This window comes from Protopterus annectens, chromosome 7.part1, assembly GCF_019279795.1.
Source record: "Protopterus annectens isolate FY-2018-M chromosome 7.part1, PAN1.0, whole genome shotgun sequence".
Lineage (NCBI taxonomy): Eukaryota > Metazoa > Chordata > Ceratodontiformes > Protopteridae > Protopterus > Protopterus annectens.
In genome coordinates, this window is record NC_056740.1 from 257,881,527 (window position 1) to 257,901,526 (window position 20,000).

The window sequence follows — 20,000 nt, forward strand, 5'->3', positions numbered from 1 at the left end:
ACAGGGAGGACATGCAGACTCCGCACAGAAGGCACCCCAGCCGAGGATTGAACTGGAGAACCTCTTGCTGTGAGGCGGCAACACTAACTGCTGCACCACCGTGGCTGCCCTGTTGATCATTAGTGTAATGAATATGTAAAACGGATATACGACACTGACAACTGGTGACAAAAGCAAAGAAACATAAAGACGGGTATAGTTTACATTAGCAAGGAAAGAGGAAAACATAAATAAAGCACTTCATTTAGTTCTAATAGATAAAGTTCAGTTAAATTTATTATCCACGTCTGCTCCTTCCTGTTTAGTACTTTTTACCGCATAGATTTATATGTACTACCAGTATTAAATTTGTCAATTCCACTTAAAAGGAATTGTGTCAAGTACACTAAAGAATCTTTATAAAGTGCCAGGGCACGCTATAAGTGATCCAAAAATGTTTATTCACGATAAGTTTCACTGAAATGTTATTCACGATAAGTTTCACTGAAATGTTATTCACGATAAGTTTCACTGAAATGTTATTCACGATAAGTTTCACTGAAATGTTATTCACGATAACATTTTTGGATCACTTATAGCGTGCCCTGGCACTTTCATTGGATTTATTAGTTTGTTTCTAAGTGCTTACATCCGTTACCTAGTTCGTAATCTTTATAAAGTGCACTCTTTTCCCTGGAACAGCGAATGTCACAAAAAAACGAAGAGATAATTATTCTTTCCAGAGGCCTTTTATATGACCCACATAGTTGGTATTGCATGTACAATGCTGCATATAAATGACCCAATCTGCAGCACTCCACAATATATTTTCAGAATGTAATTAAGCTGTCAGCCTTGCAAAAGATTTGGCCAAACATTGAAAAACGCTGCAAACACTGACAACAGGACCAGGAGGTGCTACTATATACTTTGTTGAATTCCATTTTGTTTAATCACAAGTCACTGAAAAAAGTCAGTAAAAATTCACTTTGTTATCACAAGTCATAGAAAACTGTAGGGGTTTGTAGAAAGTCATTGCCAGTGAAGTTTGTGTTTGTGCACCAGCAATAATTTACTTCTTGTGATATTTTTCTTTTCTAAGCAGTTGTGGGTATGGAGTTAAGTATATTTAAGATGGGGGAGAGGAATTAAGAGGCAAATACTAACAGATACATTTGCTCTATGTGACATTTTCTGTGAAATGTGATTCTGCAAAATGAGTTATAAATGATGTATCTGCCCCCCTCCTCCTTACTAATACTTACTAACTCTCACCCTAATTCCAACCTTACACCTTATCTTAGAAAAAAACAGTACCATAACACTTCCACTACACAAGCCCCACAATCACACACACACTCACACACACACACACACACACACACACACACACACACACACACACACACACACACACACACACACACACATCACCTCTATAGTAACAAAAGAATATACTAGGCAGGCAATTATAGGTACCATAAGATGCCATACTCACCTTTAAGCAGACAAACAAAATATTTTTGCCACCCTTTTCAAGAACTTAATAGTGCTTAACTCTCAAACTGAGCAGGGCTGTTTATGATAACCCTGGTGTAAATTTGAGTCTGCTTATCCCACCATCAAGACTAGCCTTAAAGGTAGCCAAAGTAACACTGCATTGGTAACTTATTCTATAGACTAGGAATACATTGAGTTAGGAACCTAGCCCACCACTGAACTGACTACTGGGGAAGATTTTGGTCCTTATTTAGGGCCTCAGTGCAGGTGTTTGCTGAGCACTGGTTTTGCAAACAAATAGGAGGTCAAAAAGGACTGGGTCTTTCATGGCTCAAAAAGTTAGACGCAGGCCACCTCACAGCAACTTGCAGGCTACTGAGTATAAGGAGAGTTGTGTTCTAATCTGTTTGGGTAGGTGAAAGATTTAACATGTTTAGCTTTCTTGGTTAGAAGTCTTTGGGGTCTTCCCAGTTACCCAATATGCTTGAATTTTTACATATTAAATGGACTAATATATTCAATGATGGGTCAGATAAGGGAAGAATACAGTGTTAGGATAACTTCTTTGGGTCTTAAGGATATTCCCTTGGAAATTAACTGGGCCAGATAGGAGGATTTTCTGACTGTAGTGGAAGCATTTATTTTGAATTTAACTGCAATAGAGCACTAAACCCATTGGTCCTACTTCGGTCTCAGCTGGGGATTAACAAAATAGATACATGATATTATGTACAGAGTGAAAGACAAAATGTAATATATATATATATATATACTATATACAAAGTGAATATCACAGTTGGCTGAAGTATATTAAGGCAATAGATAAAAGACATTGTATACAGAGTAACTGACAAAACACAACATATACATGAATTATATACAGAGGGGAAATAAGAGTTGGCATGTTGAAAGAATCACAATAAAAAGTAGAGTTAGAGCAACATATGTAGAGCGAAGAAGGGTGTGAAGAGGGTAAGTTATATGACCAGAGAGATAAAGTCTTGAAATGTGCTTTTATTTCTGATCAGGAATGGGTTTGGAAGAATGATACTTATGAAAAAAAGGGGAGAGATTCCCACAGTTAGGGACCAAGGACTGAGAAAGCATGGTCTGTGCAGTGAAGCTTTATTTGAGGTGTTTGGAGGAGAGGACATGGATGGTTAAAATTTCTAAGGTTGTATGTTGGTGCATCTCTGAATGTCTGGAGATTGATAAATTTAAACAGTTGGGAGTTAAGTAGAAAGTTAGCACATTGTTTCACATGTAGTCAGTTAGCTTTTTCAGTGGGTTTGCAATGGTGCTCATTTTTTGGTGAGAGAGTAGTACATCTGCAAATGGCATTTGAGATGGACTGAATAGTGGATACATTCTTTTAGAGGCTGCAGCAAGAAACAGCAGGAAAAGAAGATGGGCTAAGTCAAAAATGAGTTTGTTAATGTAGATAGAAAAGAGAAGGGGTGTCAGAATAGGTCCTTGGGTGACACCTTCCTGCAGAGGGACTGATATGGAGATGACAAATTGAAATTCACCGAGAAGTGGCAGTTAGAGGGGCAGTTTTTGAACCAGGACAGAGTTTCAATGAGATTGTCTAGAACTGAGTGACTGACAAGTTCAAAGTCTGTGGTGAGGTCAATAAGAATGGCTTCAGTAATCAGGCCTTGTCTATTATAAGAAGAGTGCTGTCTCTTAGTGTCCGGATAGCTGTGGATATACTGTGGTGAGACCAAAAGCCATGCTGCTTTTGAGAGAGAGGGTGTTATTGGTTGATGTACTGGGTCTATATCACCACATCGAATGGTGATAAGTTCGAACGCCCTTTGTTCGAACCTAAAAGTCCAAAAACCCTAAACAGCGAACTCACGGAACAGCAATTTTTTTTTCCCAGGGAAAAAAAAAATCGCTGCTCCGTGAAAAAAAAAAATCACAACTTTAAAACAAACTGAAGTGGGGGGCTTCACCCCTCACATCCCCCAATGTGGGGGCTGTGCCCCCCACACCCTCCTACTTAAATATACCAACTCCGAGATCGCACTACAGTGGAGGAAATAGCAAAGCCCCAAAGACGACCCACTGATTTTTTTCCTTGGGAAAAAAATCGATGTTCCATAACTGCAGTTTAGGCCTTTCGGACTTTTTGGTTCGAACAAAGGGCATTCAAACTTATCACCATTTGATGTGGTGATATAGACCATGATGTACTTAGTGAGTTACAAGTGAAGTATTTTTTCCAGAATCTTTACTATGGGCAGGGAAAAGAAATGGGCTGAAAATCTGATGGATTAAAAGGACTGAGTTTCCTGGGGAGAAGTTTTACAATGGCTAGTAATATAGTAACATGATGATTGAATATGAAAAAGTATTTAAAGTAGCCATGAGTAGCATCCTCCCATTGCCCAGAATGATACCGCAGTACAAGGAGAAAATGATTGACTTCAACAATTGACTAAGCTTCTGGTGTCATTCTAAAGGGATCCAGTATCTGTCTGCCTGGGACGACATGGTCTACAGACCACGATGCTTTGCCAGAGATGGCCTACACCTGTCACCCCTGGGATTCTGGATACTGGCTAAGGCTCTTGCTGCCCCTATAGTGCCTTTTTTTAGGCAAGGTTCAAATGACAAATTCACCACCGTTACAGGAACAGGCAAGCAAAAACTGAGGGTAATGCTACTCAATGCTAGAAGTCTAAATCTCAAAATGCACTCCCTCGAGGCACTCCTTGAAATGGAGAACATCGATATCTGTGCAGTGACTGAGACCTGGTTCAAGGCTCCAGAGAGCACCCCTGCATTACTAGGCTATAATTCATACCACACTTTTCGGCCACCTAACCTGGACCGGAACACCAAAGGCGGAGGTGTGTCCATATTCATTAAGGATATCCACATCTCCAGGCTAGTTGCTCAGCATAATGCATCCGAGGTTATCCAAGTGCAACTAACTCTGGGCAAAATGGCAATCCAAATTGTAGCTTGCTACAGATCTCCCACTGTGCCCCACGATTCCCACTCCTCTTTTCTTGATATACTGGAAAATATTAGGGTTCAACCAAACACCCTAGTAATGGGCGATTTCAACTACCCCACCATTAACTGGAAAAACTACTCATGTACCAACTCCTTACCTCAACACTTTCTGGAATTCATAATTTCCAATGCCCTGGGTCAGCTTATCCGCACCCCCACCAGGGGCAACAATATCCTAGACCTAGTCATTACCAAAATGAGTGACCGGTGTTCCACACCTGAAGTCAACTACGTGTTGGTCAGATCTGACCATAAGCTAATCACCCTAGATGTACACATCCCACCCCCACTCCCCATTAAGGAAATCACTGTAAAAACTTTCTCCAAAGCCAACTTCATGCTTCTTAAGACAGAAGTGGCGAACTTCATGACACCTATGAGGATGGACAATACAGTTACGACTGCTGAATCATACACAGATGCACTCTATAAGCACTTACACGAGTGCATGGATCATGCTATTCCAAACAGAACCAAGATGCTAGCCTCCAAAAAAAGGAAGCCAATCTGGTGGTCCCCTGCCATAAACAAACTCTACAATAGAAGGAAAAAACTGTTGCAAAAGAGAGTGAAATCCCATAAGTGGAAGAGTTCTCCGGTCAGCCTCAGTAAGAAGCTGAGATCCCTTATAAGATCCTCCAAAGCTAGCTAGGAAAACAAAATCGCCACTGATTCTAGGGACAACCACAAAGCATTCTATAGCTGTGTCAAGAATCTCAGTGGCAACACCCAGATCTGCTCTGAGTTACAACACAACAGCATGAAAATTACAGAACCAACTGATATTGCCAACGTCCTGGCAGACAGGTTCAGTGCTAACTTTACCCCCCTCTCACCCCCTAAAGGGCCCATATCTAAACAGAAAGAATGCAGAGTCCTTGTAATCAGAACTATGCAGGTAAAAGCTGCACTCTCTAAAGCCAAAAACACAGCATCCATGGGACCTGACAAAATCCCAGGCTGCGTTTTACATGAACTTCAGAATGAACTGACTCCACACCTAAGCACCATGTTCAGTCATAGTCTCACATCAGGCTTTGTGCCCACTGAATAGCACCCAGCAACAGTTATCCCACTCTACAAAGGGGGAGCCACCACTGATCCCAGGAACTGTCACCCTATAAGCCTGATGAGCCTGGCCTGTAAGGCCATGGAACATATCATCATGGAACTCATAAACAAAGACATTGGTAACCTCCAAACTCTGGAACCCACCCAGTTCAGGTTTGTGAAAGGCAGATCATGCCTCCTGAACCTGATTGACTTCTTTGAGGCAGTCACCAAAGCTGTAGACGAGGGTAAGGTGGTTCACACAGCATATCTTGACCTCGCCAAGACTTTCGACACTATCCCCCATTCTGGAATTATAGCTAAACTCACTAAACTAGGTAAAAATCCCTAAGTCACAAGATGGGTTGACAGTTGGCTCACTGACAGAACCCACACTGTAAAAGTTGCAGACTCCAAATCTGACTTCAAACCAGTAACAAGTGGAGTACCACAGGGTTCAGTCCTGGGACCTCTCCTTTTTGGTATCTACTTCTCTGAAGTGCAGGTTAACACAGAAGAGCTTTGGCTAACAAAGTTTGCAGATGACTGCAAACTAGGAGCCATAGTTGAGTCCCCAAATGATGTGGACATCCGACAGAAGGGCTTCACTGAGACAGATGCCTGGTGTCTGAGCCATGGTCTCAAGCTCAATGCCAAAAAGTGCATTGTCATCCCCTTTGGTAAAAACTCTGTACACATGAATTATCACATAGGCAGTGGTCTACTTAATGCCGAATGTGTGATAAGAGACCTGGGGACCCAGGTGGACAGCAGTCTTTCCTTTGATAATCATATCACCACAGTAGTCAGGAAATCCTTCTACGTGGCACACCTCATCACAAAAGAGTTTTCACCTAGGAAAAAAGAGGTCATTGTTCCCCTCTACTCAGCACTCATTAGCCCCTTTATAGAGTACAACGCCCCTTTTGGAATGTACCTCACAAAACATCTGCAGCAGCTGGAAAGGCCACAGACGTACCTCACAAAGAGGATTACTGGCCTCAAACAGATGCCCTACACTGACCGTCTCAAAAAACTCCAGCTTTACTCTGCAGCATATCACCTTCTCTGAGGTGATCTCTGCCTAACATATAAAGCTATGTCAAACCCAGAGCTGTTGGACAAGAAATCCCAATCCCTCCTTGCTACATGCTCTAGGGACCTAAACCCTGTCACCACAATAAACAGGACATGTTGGAGGGATAGATTCCTGTCCCAGAGACTTTCCATACTCTGGAACAAGCTACTCATCTATGTCAAGCAAAGTTCCTCATTAGCACTCTTCATGAAAAATCTTGATAAGTGGATGGAAAATAGGAAATACACACCGGGGATCACTTCTGTGGCTCTGCTCGACAGGGGAACAGGAAAATAACTTTATTGGGTGGCATAAGCCAGGGAACCTTGTTGGCTACTTTTACATAGGCCCTTGGGCCGACAGCCTAGTACTTACCTATGAACCTATGAACATACGTAACCATGTCTCTTATGACTGTATCTGTCTGAAGAAGAGAACCATTTATAACATATGAGGTGGTAGTGACCTTTCTGCCAAATACTATTATGCTGCAACTTTTTCATGTAGTTTAAGGCCATTTTCGATACATCAAGTATGTACATATTCCAGCCCTTGCTGGAGCTGTTTTGTATCAGTAGATGAGTGGATAGTGGTGCCCAGTCTGCAGTCAGCAGCAAACTTTGTCAACAAGACTTCAGGGGTATTGGCTTAGATGTTGGCAAAATAAATGCCAAATAGGAAAGGACCCAGAACTGATCCCTATGGCACCCCACTAGTTACAATGTTACATTCAGAGAGGGCCCAAACCGATCCCTGTAGCACCCCGCTAGTTACAATGTTGCATTCAGAGAGGGCCCAGAACTGATTCCTGTGGCACCCCACTAGTTACAATGTTCCATTCAGAGAGGGCCAAGAACGGACCCCTGTGGCACCCCAATAGTTACAGTGTTACATTCAGAGAGGGCCCAGAACCGATCCGTGTGGTACCCCACTATCTTCCATTTTACATTCAGACAGGGAACCAGCAACTTTTGTAACTTGGGATTTGCTAGATAGCCAATTTCCAGTCCAGTGGGCAATGCAGAGGTTTATATTAATCTTTCTATTTTATTCAATAATACCATGAGGGGCAGCATAACACAACTAAAAAAATGGCACCAAGATTGAGCCTTGTAGGACACCAGTCTCCAAAGGGTAACTCTCAAAGGAATTAATCCAGTATGTCACTCTTTATGTGTAGCACAAGAGACAAGAGGTAAATCAATCAAGCAAGATGCCAGAAGACACACACACACACACACACACACACACACACACACACACACACACACACACACACACACACACACACACACACACATATACACATTCATGCCCCTACAGACCTGCACATAAACATGTCCATGCATGTACACACATACAGACACACACACGCACACACACACACACACACACACACACACACACACACACACACACACACACACACACACAATAAAACAAAAGCACTCATTTAAAACTAGGACCAAAGAAATAATGTGATATTTGGTAGGACTACATCAACATATGTATTACTTTCTCAGTAAACAGGGAAGTAGCTCTATAAAATGTTTGGATTTAAGAATGGTTTCTTGAGAAGTGTAGTGGGGTAAAGTCCTATAACATGGGTGACATGGGTTCAATTATTGGATTGACCTCTTAACATAAATAAAAATACTTTCAGAATCTCTTCTTAGACAGCATAACTAAACTTGGCACAGCAAAACACTAGCAACTTTGCTTCTTCTTCTTCTAGTTCATCAAGGGATAGTTGTGCTTGATTGAACAGCTTTGACGAAAGGAATTATAACTTGCCCTGAGGTTTGTTGATTTCATATTCAGTTATACAGGAGGAAAGGAGGTGATGCCCCCCCCCCTGTATGGAGGTGTGTGTGGGGGGGGGCAGGAGAGGGGGTGGCTTTGCCCTCTTATCAAAGCCTTTTGACGGAAACCCATTTGCTTTCAAGTATAACCAAATGAGCTTCAGAGAAGTAGTCCTTGATCTGATGCACCATAACAGTGTGATATAAAACAATACACACCATGTGCTTTATTGAATATTTAAGTAAATTATCCAGTGATATGTTATAGAGGATACTGAGTCTTGATATGCTGTAGTGATGCATGTTTCTTATGTAAATGTCTTTATTGACATATTCACATCATCTTAAAGTATGCATAAAGCAAGAAAGAACTACACACATCTGTTGTGGGCCTGAAAAATGCCACCAGGTACTAATCCATTAGATAAAGGCTGAGAAAGGTTTTTTTTTCAATATTTTTCTTTCCCCTGGATCAACTCAAAATGCATTGTTAATATGGCCTGACGCTACATTCAGACTGCTTCTTCAGAGGCTTCCATACATGTTCATAGGCTCATAGGTGTGTACTAGGCTAATGGCCCTGGAGACTTTATAAGCCTAGCCCATAGGACTACCCTGGCATCATGCCACCCAACCTTAGTTCCCAATACCACTGTCAAGCAGAGCCACTGGAGTGATCCCCAGGGTAAATTTTCTATTTCCCATCCACACATCAATATTTCTCTTGAAGAGGTGCTCTGCTTGACATGTATGGGAAGTCTATTCCATAGCACGGGCAGTCTCTGTGTTATGAACCTGTCCCTCCAGCATGTTCTGTTGATTGTGGTAATGAGGTTGAGTTCTCTGGAGCATGTGGTGTGGAGGGATTGGGATTTCTTTAGATGTAGCATTTCTAACAGAGTTGGGTCAGACATGGCTTTGTAAGTCAAGCAGAGATTGCCTCTAAGTAGGCGATATGAGACAGAGAATACTCAGAGTTATTTGAGTCTGTCCATATAGGACAAGTGTTTAAGACCTAGGATCCTCTTTGTGAGGTACTTTTGCAGCCTCTTCAGTTGTTGCAGGTGTCTAGTGAGGTGCATGCCAAATGGGGCATTGTACTCGATGACTGGCCAAATGAGGGAGGAGTAGAGGGAGACAATGACCTCTTTCTTCCTGAATGCAAAACCCTTAGTAATGAGATGTGTCACATAGAAGGACTTTTTGACCACAGTGGCAATGTTGTGGTCAAAAGAGAGGTTGCTGTCAACCTTTGTTCCCAGATCTCTTATAACTCCTTCTGTGTTCAGTGGACTACCATCGATGTGGTAATTCATGGGAACTGGGTTTTTCCCAAAGGGGGTGATGACACATTTTTTGGCATTGAGCTTAAGGCCATGGTTCTGGCACCAGTTGTTGGTCTCAGTGAGGCCTTTCTGCAGGATGTCAGCATCGCTTGGAGAGTTAATAATAGCTCCCAACTTGCAATCATCTGCAAACTTTGTTAGTCAGAGACCCTTTGTGTTGGCCTGGACTTCAGAGAAGTAGATACCAAACAGGAGAGGACCCAGAACCAAACCCTGTGGGACTCCACTCATGACTGGTCGGCAGTCTGACTTGGAGTCAGCTTTCACACTGTGGGTTCTATCTGTGAGCCAGTTTGCAATCCACCTAGTGATATAGGGGTTGATGTCTAGCTTAGTGAGTTTTTCTATGATTCCTGAGTGGGGAAAGGTATCAAAGGCCTTGGCCAGATCAAGGTAGGCTGTGTGAACCACCTTGCCTTCATCCACAGCTCTGGTGACTGAGTCAAAGAAGTTGACCAAGTTGAGCAGGCATGATCTACCCTTCACAAAACCAAACTGTGTAGGATCCAGAGTTTGGATATTCCCTATATCCTTGTTTATTAGGTTCATGATGATGCGCTCCATAGCTTTGCATACCAGACTCGTCAGGCTAATGGGGCGAAAGTTCCCAGGGTCTGTAGTCGCTCCTCCTTTGTGGAGAGGGATGACTGTAGCAGTCTGCCATTCAGTAGGGACAAAGCCTGAGGTGAGGCTGTGATTGAACAGGGCTCACAGGATGAAGTTTAACCGATGAGTTGTGATTGGTCAGTTTGTAGCCCAACAGTATTACTGCTCCATGGTTACCTTTCCTTTGTATCAAATGATGAGTAAATCTTTGTTGCTGTGGTACCACGTGCTTCACTTTCCCACCCAGTAGCTGGAACCATACAGTATATATATATATATATATATATATATATATATATATATGGGTTACCCTTATATTATCGAACTTTCAAATGTTCGACAGTGATATGATTGAGACCATATCATCGAACATTTGAATGTGAAGTTAAGATAACATGGAAGAAACAAAATAAAAAAACAGTGTCTACAGCAAGCCCCCTGCACCCCCACACCCCCATTACCAAAATATACCAACTCCAAGATTGCACTGAATTGCGGTTACGGCAAATGACTGAATGGACATCTCCATACAGCGTGGAACGGGAATATTTCCTGTTACCACAATGTAGTGCAATCTCGGAGTTAATATATTTAAGTAGGGGGTGTGTGGGGGGTGCAGGGGGGCTTGCCCCCTGCTATACACCTTTTATTTTGCTTAATTTTTTTTTTTTGTTACGTTTACATTGTCGAACATTTGAATGTTCGATGATATGGTTTCGGCCATATGACTGTCAAACATTTGAATGTTTGATAATATAAAGTTAACCCATGTATATATACACACACACACACACACATATATATATATATATATATATATATATATATATATATATATTTTTATATATATATATATTTATATTTATATTTATATATATATATATATATATATATATATATATATATAAGTAAGGGGTGTGTGGGCAATGTCCCTGACTTACAGTGGGAGCAGATTCAGCTTGCCTGTATAAGAAAATTTTGCTTTTGCAAATGTGTGTGTACAGCTGACCACCAGTCACGATAGACTACTTGGTGTTTGAGGGAGTTGGCATGTAGGGTTTTGAAGGGAAGCCATCTATCGATTTTAGTTTAATGTTGAAAATATGATTTTGCATATGCTGTAATTCTGGAGTTTGGTTTGGGAGCACAGTTAACTTGTTTCCTTCCCCTACTATGCCCATTATAAACATCTTTCCTTGCCAGACCCCACATTATCCAATTATATGTGCAGAGCTCAGTTCTCGGCTGGGGTGTCTTCTTTGTGGAGTATGCAGGTCATCTCTGTATCCACACGGATTTTCTCTGAGTGCCTTGGTTTCTTCCCACATACCAATGATGTACCATAGGTAAACTGATGACCTTCAAAATTACCTGTTTTGTGCACGCCATGTGAGCATGAATGAGTGGGGTCTATATTATTTTGTTGAAAGATGTGTTCAGCGAATACGTCTTCATCGACAAGTAAACAGCAAACTGCAATCACTGAATGGCCACATCAGGAACTTTTTTTGCAGGGGAAAAAGCAATTGGCCTAATAAACAAAAAACAAATGTTTAAAACCTACAGAGTGGGGGGCTTCATCCCCCACACCCCCCCAAACTAAATATACCAACTCCGAGATTGCACTACAGTGGGGAAAAGAGCAAATCCCTGATGATGACCAAGTGCTTTGTTCCCCTGGGAAAAAGTTGCTGATGTGGCTGTTCGGCGATTACAGAGTTCACTGTTTACTTGTTGATGACGTGTTCGCCGAACACGTCTTTTGACAAGATAATATAGACCCGAATGAGTGTATGAGTGTGAGTGTGGGTCTGTGTGTATATGTGTGTGTCGGTGTGTGTGTGTCTGCCTGTGTGTATGTGTGTGTGTGTGTGTGTATGTGTACATCTGTGTGTGCGTGTGTGTGTGTGTGTGTGTGTGTGTGTGTGTGCATGTATGTGCATGAGTGTGTCAGTATGCATTTGGGCATGTGCATATATGTCTGTGAGAATGTATGTATGTGTGGGAGTGTGTGTGCGTGGGTGTATCTGTGTGTGTGAGTGTGTGTGCATGTGTGTGAGTTTGTGTTTGTGTGCATGCATGTGTGTGTGTGCGTGTGTGTGTGTGTGCGTGTGTGTGTGCGTGTGTGTGTGTGTGTGTGTGTGTGTGTGTGTGTGTGTGTGTGTGTGTGTGTGTGTGTGCATGTATGTGCATGAGTGTGTCAGTATGCATTTGGGCATGTGCATATGTGTCTGTGAGAATGTATGTATGTGTGGGAGTGTGTGTGCGTGGGTGTATCTGTGTGTGTGAGTGTGTCTGCATGTGTGTGAGTTTGTGTGTCTGTGTGTGCATGCATGTGTGTGTGTGTGTGTGTGTGTGTGTGTGTGTGTGTGTGCGTGCACACACGGGTGGGTCCATGTGTGACTGTATCTTACAATGGCCTGGCAGTGTAAGACTGAGTTCCATATCTAGCACTTAATGAGTGTTGGCATAGGCACAAACTCCTCCAATTCTGAAATGGATAAGTGTATAATTAGCTAATGAAAGAATAAATGAATATACTTGGTACAACTATACTTCATCTGAACACTTTTTTTATTTTCTCCAGCTCTTTAACTCACTTCTTTGTACAAATAAATAACAGTAATCTGGTTTAGGTGACACAGTGAGAAGTAGCCTCCCTGGAAAAACAAGAGAATGCATGTTTAAACATCTACATTTGACAGAAATTATTTGGTGTTGTGTTGTTTCATAAATTATTGTATACACATATTTCCATAAAACTGAAAAAATGCATATAGTCTTGGGGTGGTCCTCAAGTAATGGAACATATCTTACGTGGTTGCATCAGTGTAAGTTGTATGCGGACCCATAAAGTAGTTGTTGTTTGTCTTTCGGCTTTTTCCGGTAAGGGGTTGCCACAGCGGAACTCCGGTCTGCTAATGATTGTCAGTAGATTTTTATGAAACACCGAAGTGCCAGCTCGATGCTCAACCTTCAAAGAAGGCACGCCCATTTACACACGCATGTCTTTTGAATGCTACCCAACCACGGGGAGGATATGCAGACTCCACACAGAAGGCACTCTCAAGCCCAGCTGAGAATCGAACGGGAGAACCTCTTGCTGTGAGGTAAAAACACTACAAAAGTAAGGGGCCAAAATTATGAAAATGGGCAAATCAAGCCGAAGAAGTCATCATTATCTACTGTTTTTTTTTTTATATTTCGGTCTGTTTTGGCTTAACGCCAGCAACAGTTGGGTATAAATCACAATGTCCATACCTTGTGTTCTTTTTGGAATGGTAGGAGTAATTAAGTCATTCTAGCAATTCATGATTTCTTGGTATGCTCATAAAAAGAGTACTGCAGTGAGTGAAACATTTACTGAGAGGGACGGGCCCTCATTTGGTTTGAAAATTTTCACTCTGGGACTGCAGTTTAAATGGGGATTTCCTGGTTTGACAATGCTGGTCAAAAACCCTAATAAATAAATAAATGAACTTTTCACAATATGAGAAGGATTTTTAGGAAACTGATGTTTTACAATACCTCTCTGAAGTAACTCTAATACGTTCATCATTAGATGAAAGTTGCTGATCTTCCTTTTCTTGGAAATATTCCTCCACACACTGTTCCTCAAACTCATATAGTTTCTTAAGTTCTTCTTCATTAAGGAAAAGCTCTGTTAAAATTAAAAAGAAAGAGTATTTAACCTTGTTTGTAACTTGTAGACAAATATTGGTAGATGTATAGTTAGATAAATAGCTATACAGAAAAACTGTCTAGAAAGACAAACTGCAACATTATCTCTTCAGTATTGGACAAAACTGATTTTTGGATCTGCAAAACAAGAACCTCACCTTTGAGAAGGATCCAGCCTCCAGGATGAAGTAAAACATGAGATTCATAGCACTAAATACAATTAGTAAGACTTTTTTGAAGAAACATGATTACAAATAGAAATACTAGCAAAGATACAACAACCAGACAATTTAATCATATAGTCTGATAAGACATCTCTTGCCATTCTGAATGTAATATAAGCAAAATAGACTCAGGTTTGGCGTCCATGTCGAGAACACATAATAAAGGGCTATGATAAGAGACCTGATCAAAATTCTTTGTAGTGTCTGGAGTTTTATCTATTCCACGTACTATATTTTATAGGAAAAAAAAGGTGCAAAGTGTTTTGCTGGCTTACAAAGCTACAAAGCACTTAGCAAGTGATGTCAGAAAGTGTAAAAAATGTCTCTTATGTTTACACTCACTTTCCATACCTCTCAACTGCCTAGATTTTTGCAGAATGTCCAAATTTTTGCCTCATATATTTGGCCTGTTCCTCATAAAACTTGCAATTTTCTTACAAATCACAGAGGACTGAAGTCACTAAATACTGACAGACTTCTAACATTCAGACTTCATATCCTTCAGAAAATGCAGGCTTGAATATCCACTGAAGATTCCAGACTGCTAGCAGCACTGAACATTAACTCTGCTTATAACATTTTTATTCTGACAGGAAATGTAATCTAATTTTTAGAAATACTAATCCAAAAGTATATCAGAGGATTTGTGAATATTGGTCCTTTATTATTTTTCAAAAATTAGTACTAAACATAAGTTTTTATTATTTTTTCCTGTCAAGAAGTTTTTTCTTCAAGAAATCCAAGTATGAGTAACTCAAAGAACTCTCATCAGGACAGTGTGGTAAAGAATGAGCTGCAAACATTAAAAACTACTATTCAAGAACCAGTGGTGGCTGGTGACTTCAAATTAAAGGGGAGCTGCAGGAAACAGCTGAATGGGTGGGGCCAATGGGAAGGGGTATGGCCAACTAGAAAGAGGTGGAGCTATGCTCAAAACCACAACAACTGGAACTTTAATTAAATACTCTGCCCTGGATGCCAAACCATCATTACGAGAGTCCAATCAAGACAAAATGAAGTGTAGAAGAAAAAATATTTCAATGCATTGGCTACATGACAACTAACTTAATATCTAGATGGAAACGCAAAGGTTGTGAGGCATGAAAAAATAAATTACTTTTTAAATACATTACTGGGATGCCAGTCAAAATCAAGTATAAAAAAAAAAACAAGCAACACTCAACTCAAGCCACTTCTCCTTGCACTGCAGTTCTAATTATAATTTATATTCAGCTTTATAAAATTACCAAGTAACATGCTGAAAGTAGCAATCTCTGTGATACCCCCACTTGTAAAAATGTTTCTTATCCAAAAAAGACCTGCTGCCTGACAAAAACTATTTACTTGTTTCATGGGGAAGACATGATCAAAGTAAAAAATGAACAGCAAACAAGAAACAAGCTCAAGATAAATTGCTTAAAGGATTACTGCACAAGTTATGGACCACACATGATAGATTGGCATTCTGTTTAGTTTACGGGTAAAGCCTGGAAAGATGACTGCAAGTCTCCAACAAATGTAACGAGCTTCTGAAAATACTGTAATCCTGTCCTTTATTACAAATACTGTCATATGCATTTCAATACCTAAGGCGTATACGTTATCTAGTTATGTAAATATTCTCTGCATGGCAACAACGAAAAGGCTTTCAATGTTGATAATTCTTTAACAGTATGCTTATTAAAGCTTACTTGCATCTTACAATCTCCGACAAGCTTACCTGATGGTCATTAAAGCATTGCTACTTAAACACAGAGCAACAGGGCACTGTGACAGCATGCATTTTCTGAATAATAAGAAGCATAAATCAACAGTATAAAAATGTGACAGAAAACCAGAACATTTTGCAAAATCAAGGACAGATGAAAAGCTATGGTCGTACTTGTGGTCTACCTTGAATGGGGGAATACTCTGCACACTTAACTGCATAACTGCTCCTTGCCATGCTTGGACACATCCAGAGTCACTACATGGGGGAGTGGGGTGCAACAAGTATGTCACAATTTGAAATGTCACTGGCTGACAGTGATGGCTCTGACACTCATACCTCTCAACCTCAGAGCAAGAAATCTGGACAAAGCCATACATAGAAGTGGGACACAGGCCCAAAAATAAGGACAATTTTTAAATATTGCTCTTATAAACTTAGAAAGATAATATAATAGTAGTAGGTCTTGCATTAGTATGAATTTTCTGAAAGGTATGAAATCTCAAACTCAAATGTCTGCCATTATTTTCTAACTTCAATCTTTGTCACTAATTCACCAGAAAACCACAATTTTATGAAAAACAGAGCAAAAATGTGATGCACAAATATAAAATTGCCACACAATACAGCTGGGAACCTGTCAAAGAAGGGACACCTTTTTAATATTAGTACTGTTAACTTGAGCAGCTGACAAAATAAGCGCATTTACATGCATTTTTGAAACTAAAGTAATCTATAACTCTGATCATTACAGTTATTGTAAACCCTCCATGTTTTCTTCCAAAATTGCCATTTTCAGGAGGGATTATTAGGGGGAGAGCAACATTTTGAGCCAAAATTGGGGACAGTTGAGAGGTTTGGATATTCCTAATTCTATAAAGCGATTTATTTGCACATACCTCTCAACCTCTTAATGCAGGAAATCTGGACAAGACCAAATATATTGGGGGAACATAGCAACAGTACTAAAAATTGCTCTTGTATAAACTTAAGACAGTTGATACAATAACAAGTCTTGTTTTAGCATGCATTTTTCTGAAGGTTATGATGTCTGAAACTTAATGTCTGTCATTTAATGACTTCATTCCTAAATGATTTGCCAGAAAACCACAAATTTTATGAGGAACAAACCAAAAATAAGAAGCAAAAATCTATTCATTCTGCAAAAATCTGGACAGTTGAGAGGTATAGTTCAGCCGGGGCTGTCTGAGTTTGCTGCCCCCCCCTCACAAAATCATGGTTGAATGGAGCCTCCCCCCTGCAGCCATTCCAATGACCCATTCCTTGGTTATTTCACCCCATTTACCATAAACACTGTAATGTGCATACTCCTTTACTTCTGTGATGATTTGGATTTCATTTGAAAGTTTTATTTTGCATTTTACAGCACAAACCCTAATAGATATCTACTAAACATAGCAATGCAGTCACAATGAAAACAGACTTAGCATTAAAACTTCTCTGCCCTTGAAACTCACATTCATTGAAAAAGCATTGAAACCCACATTCAAAGAAAATAAATTTTTCCAGTGGCAGATAAAGATTAACTTTGGGCTTCTTTCAAATCATAGGCCCCTTGAACACGAAACATACACATGCTCTTTGATACACCTTCCTGATTGTATTAAATTATATTCCTTGTACAATACAGTGCAGTTGTTAGAGGGCATTTTAAATTCCTTGTTTTGAACATTTTTCCAGTAAACAATGAAACAAAATGCATCTAACAATGACAGAACTGCCCAATTCAGAACATTTCCATAGTAAAAGTCTACTCAAACTTCTACAGTCCGCCAGTATCAGTAAATATGTACAATCTCTGAAGAAGTAACGGTCATCTAAATAATTACACATTAAAGAAATCTGTGACTAATGAAGAGGTTGCTGCTAGCAAACAATTTTACATGTCATTGTTTCATCTACAAATAAAGTGACTGTTGCCCTTGAGGAATAAATTGCCTATGTTGCATTAAAAAAATGAATGGATGGCAAACTGATAACGGGTTCATAGTTACTAGGTATCTTCACCAAAAAGGACTGCAGCATCCACCCCCTTTACAACACAGTACAGTAAGGCATCTATCTACTGAGGGAGTAGAACCCACAGCCTTCGGCATCAAGAGCAAGTACACTACCTGTTGTGCTATTAACAATGCAAGCAGACTCAGCATAAGCAGCACTAAACTTTTGTTCCCCTGCAGCTCTCAGCTCCTCGTAAAATCTGCTCGACACACAGCACAGCTGTATCTCTGAACTTGGCAGCACAAGAAATCTGGAAAAAAAATGAAATTTATTGGGTGGGGGGGACAAAAGCCCAAAAACCAGGGACACATTTTAAACATTGCCTGTATAATGTTTGGAAAGAATAATATGCTGTGTTACCACCATATATTTCACTACCACGTCTTGAACCCAGGGGACCCTGTGCAAAACAGTCAGAGCAACATACCACTATATCAAATCAGCTGTTTTGTGAAAGAGAGGAAGACTGAAACTTAAATGGCTATCATTTAGTTAATTCAGTTCTCACCATAGCTGTCAACCTCTTAGCACAAAACACCTGAACAAAGCCAATAATGGAGGAATACAACCCCCAAACATATTCAGTGAATTCAGTTCTCACCATAGCTCTCAACCTCTTATCAAAAAACAAGTGAACAAAGCCAGTAATGGGGGAATACAGCCCCCAAACATATTCAGTAAATTCAGTTCTCACCATAGCTCTCACCCTTAGCACAAAAAACCTGGACTAAGCCAATAATGGGGGAATACAGTCCTAAAAATAGGAACAAATTTCAAATATCTATGTTATAAAAACTTAGAAAATTGTTAGAATAAAAGGTTTTGTGTTACCATGTACTTTCTGAAGAATATGAAGTCTGAAATTCAAATGCCTGTTATTTTTATTTAACATTTGCTAACCAGGAAACTAGTCTGACTTGGAACAAAAGCCAATTTTCAGCAGAGCAGGGAGAAACACTCCAGACATGTCTTTGTAAGATGGGAGGACATGTAGACACCACACAGAAGGCATCACAGCCAAAAAAAACTATAGCTGTCAGGCAACAATGCTACCAGTGCATCACTGCACTACTAAGCTTGCAGCAAGGAAAAACAAAGATATAGAAACCACAGATTTTATGAGGAACAGAACACAAACACACACAATAATGAAGTTGTATCCTGTTTATGTTACCTCTCAGACCTTGATATAGCAGTTGACTAAATGTATATTTCATCTGTCTAAACTCAAATGGCACTGATGTTGTGTCATTGGTTCTGTTATAGGCTCATAGGTTGGTACTAGGCTATCAGCCCTAGGGCCTATATAAGCCTAGCCATAACAATTCCCTGGCTATTTCTTCCCACACTATTTACTTCCCTGGACCCCCGTCTACCAGGGTGACTGATGTGATCCCCGGGGTGAATTTCCTTTCTCCCATCCAATCGTCAAAGTTCCTTTTGAAGAGGGCCAAAGAGGCACTCTGCTTGACATGTATGGGCAGTCTATTCCAGAGTCTGGGGAGTCTCTGGGTCAGGAACCTGTTTTGTTTATTGTGATGACAAGGTTTAGATCCCTCGAGCATGCGACTCTGAGGGATTTGGATTTCTTTAAGTGTAGCATGTCCAACAGCTCTGGGTTTGACATGGCCTTGTATGTTAAGCAGAGATCACCTCTGAGTAGACGATATGCGACAGAGTATAGCTGGAGTTTTTTATTAATGACAAATGTGACTTTTAATATCAAGATCTAGTCTAAGCCACTCCAAATATAAAATCAAAAAGGTCTGCAGCTTCCGAGTTCTGCTCAAACAATTTCAGTGAACAGTGTAGCAGAATCAGTGACTGAGAGATGTAGAAGATGTACATAAAAAAACAATTTTGTTGCTCATAACCACAGAAACAACTTATACCATTGTTTTAAATATCCTAAAGAAACACATACGCCTGTTTGCTGAGTCACTGCAATATTATTAGAACTGTGTTACTACTAGCAAT

The 20,000-nt window shown here is 40.3% G+C and overlaps 1 protein-coding gene across 1 annotated transcript in view; it reads right to left on the reverse strand.

The window, feature by feature from the left end:
* TRPM1 (transient receptor potential cation channel subfamily M member 1) overlaps nucleotides 1–20,000 on the reverse strand; it is an 841,064-nt gene that overhangs the window by 11,150 nt on the left and 809,914 nt on the right. The window contains exon 24 of the mRNA XM_044078483.1: nucleotides 13,917–14,049. Coding sequence (XP_043934418.1) covers nucleotides 13,917–14,049 — 133 coding nt within the window. The remainder of the gene's footprint in view (nucleotides 1–13,916; nucleotides 14,050–20,000) is intronic.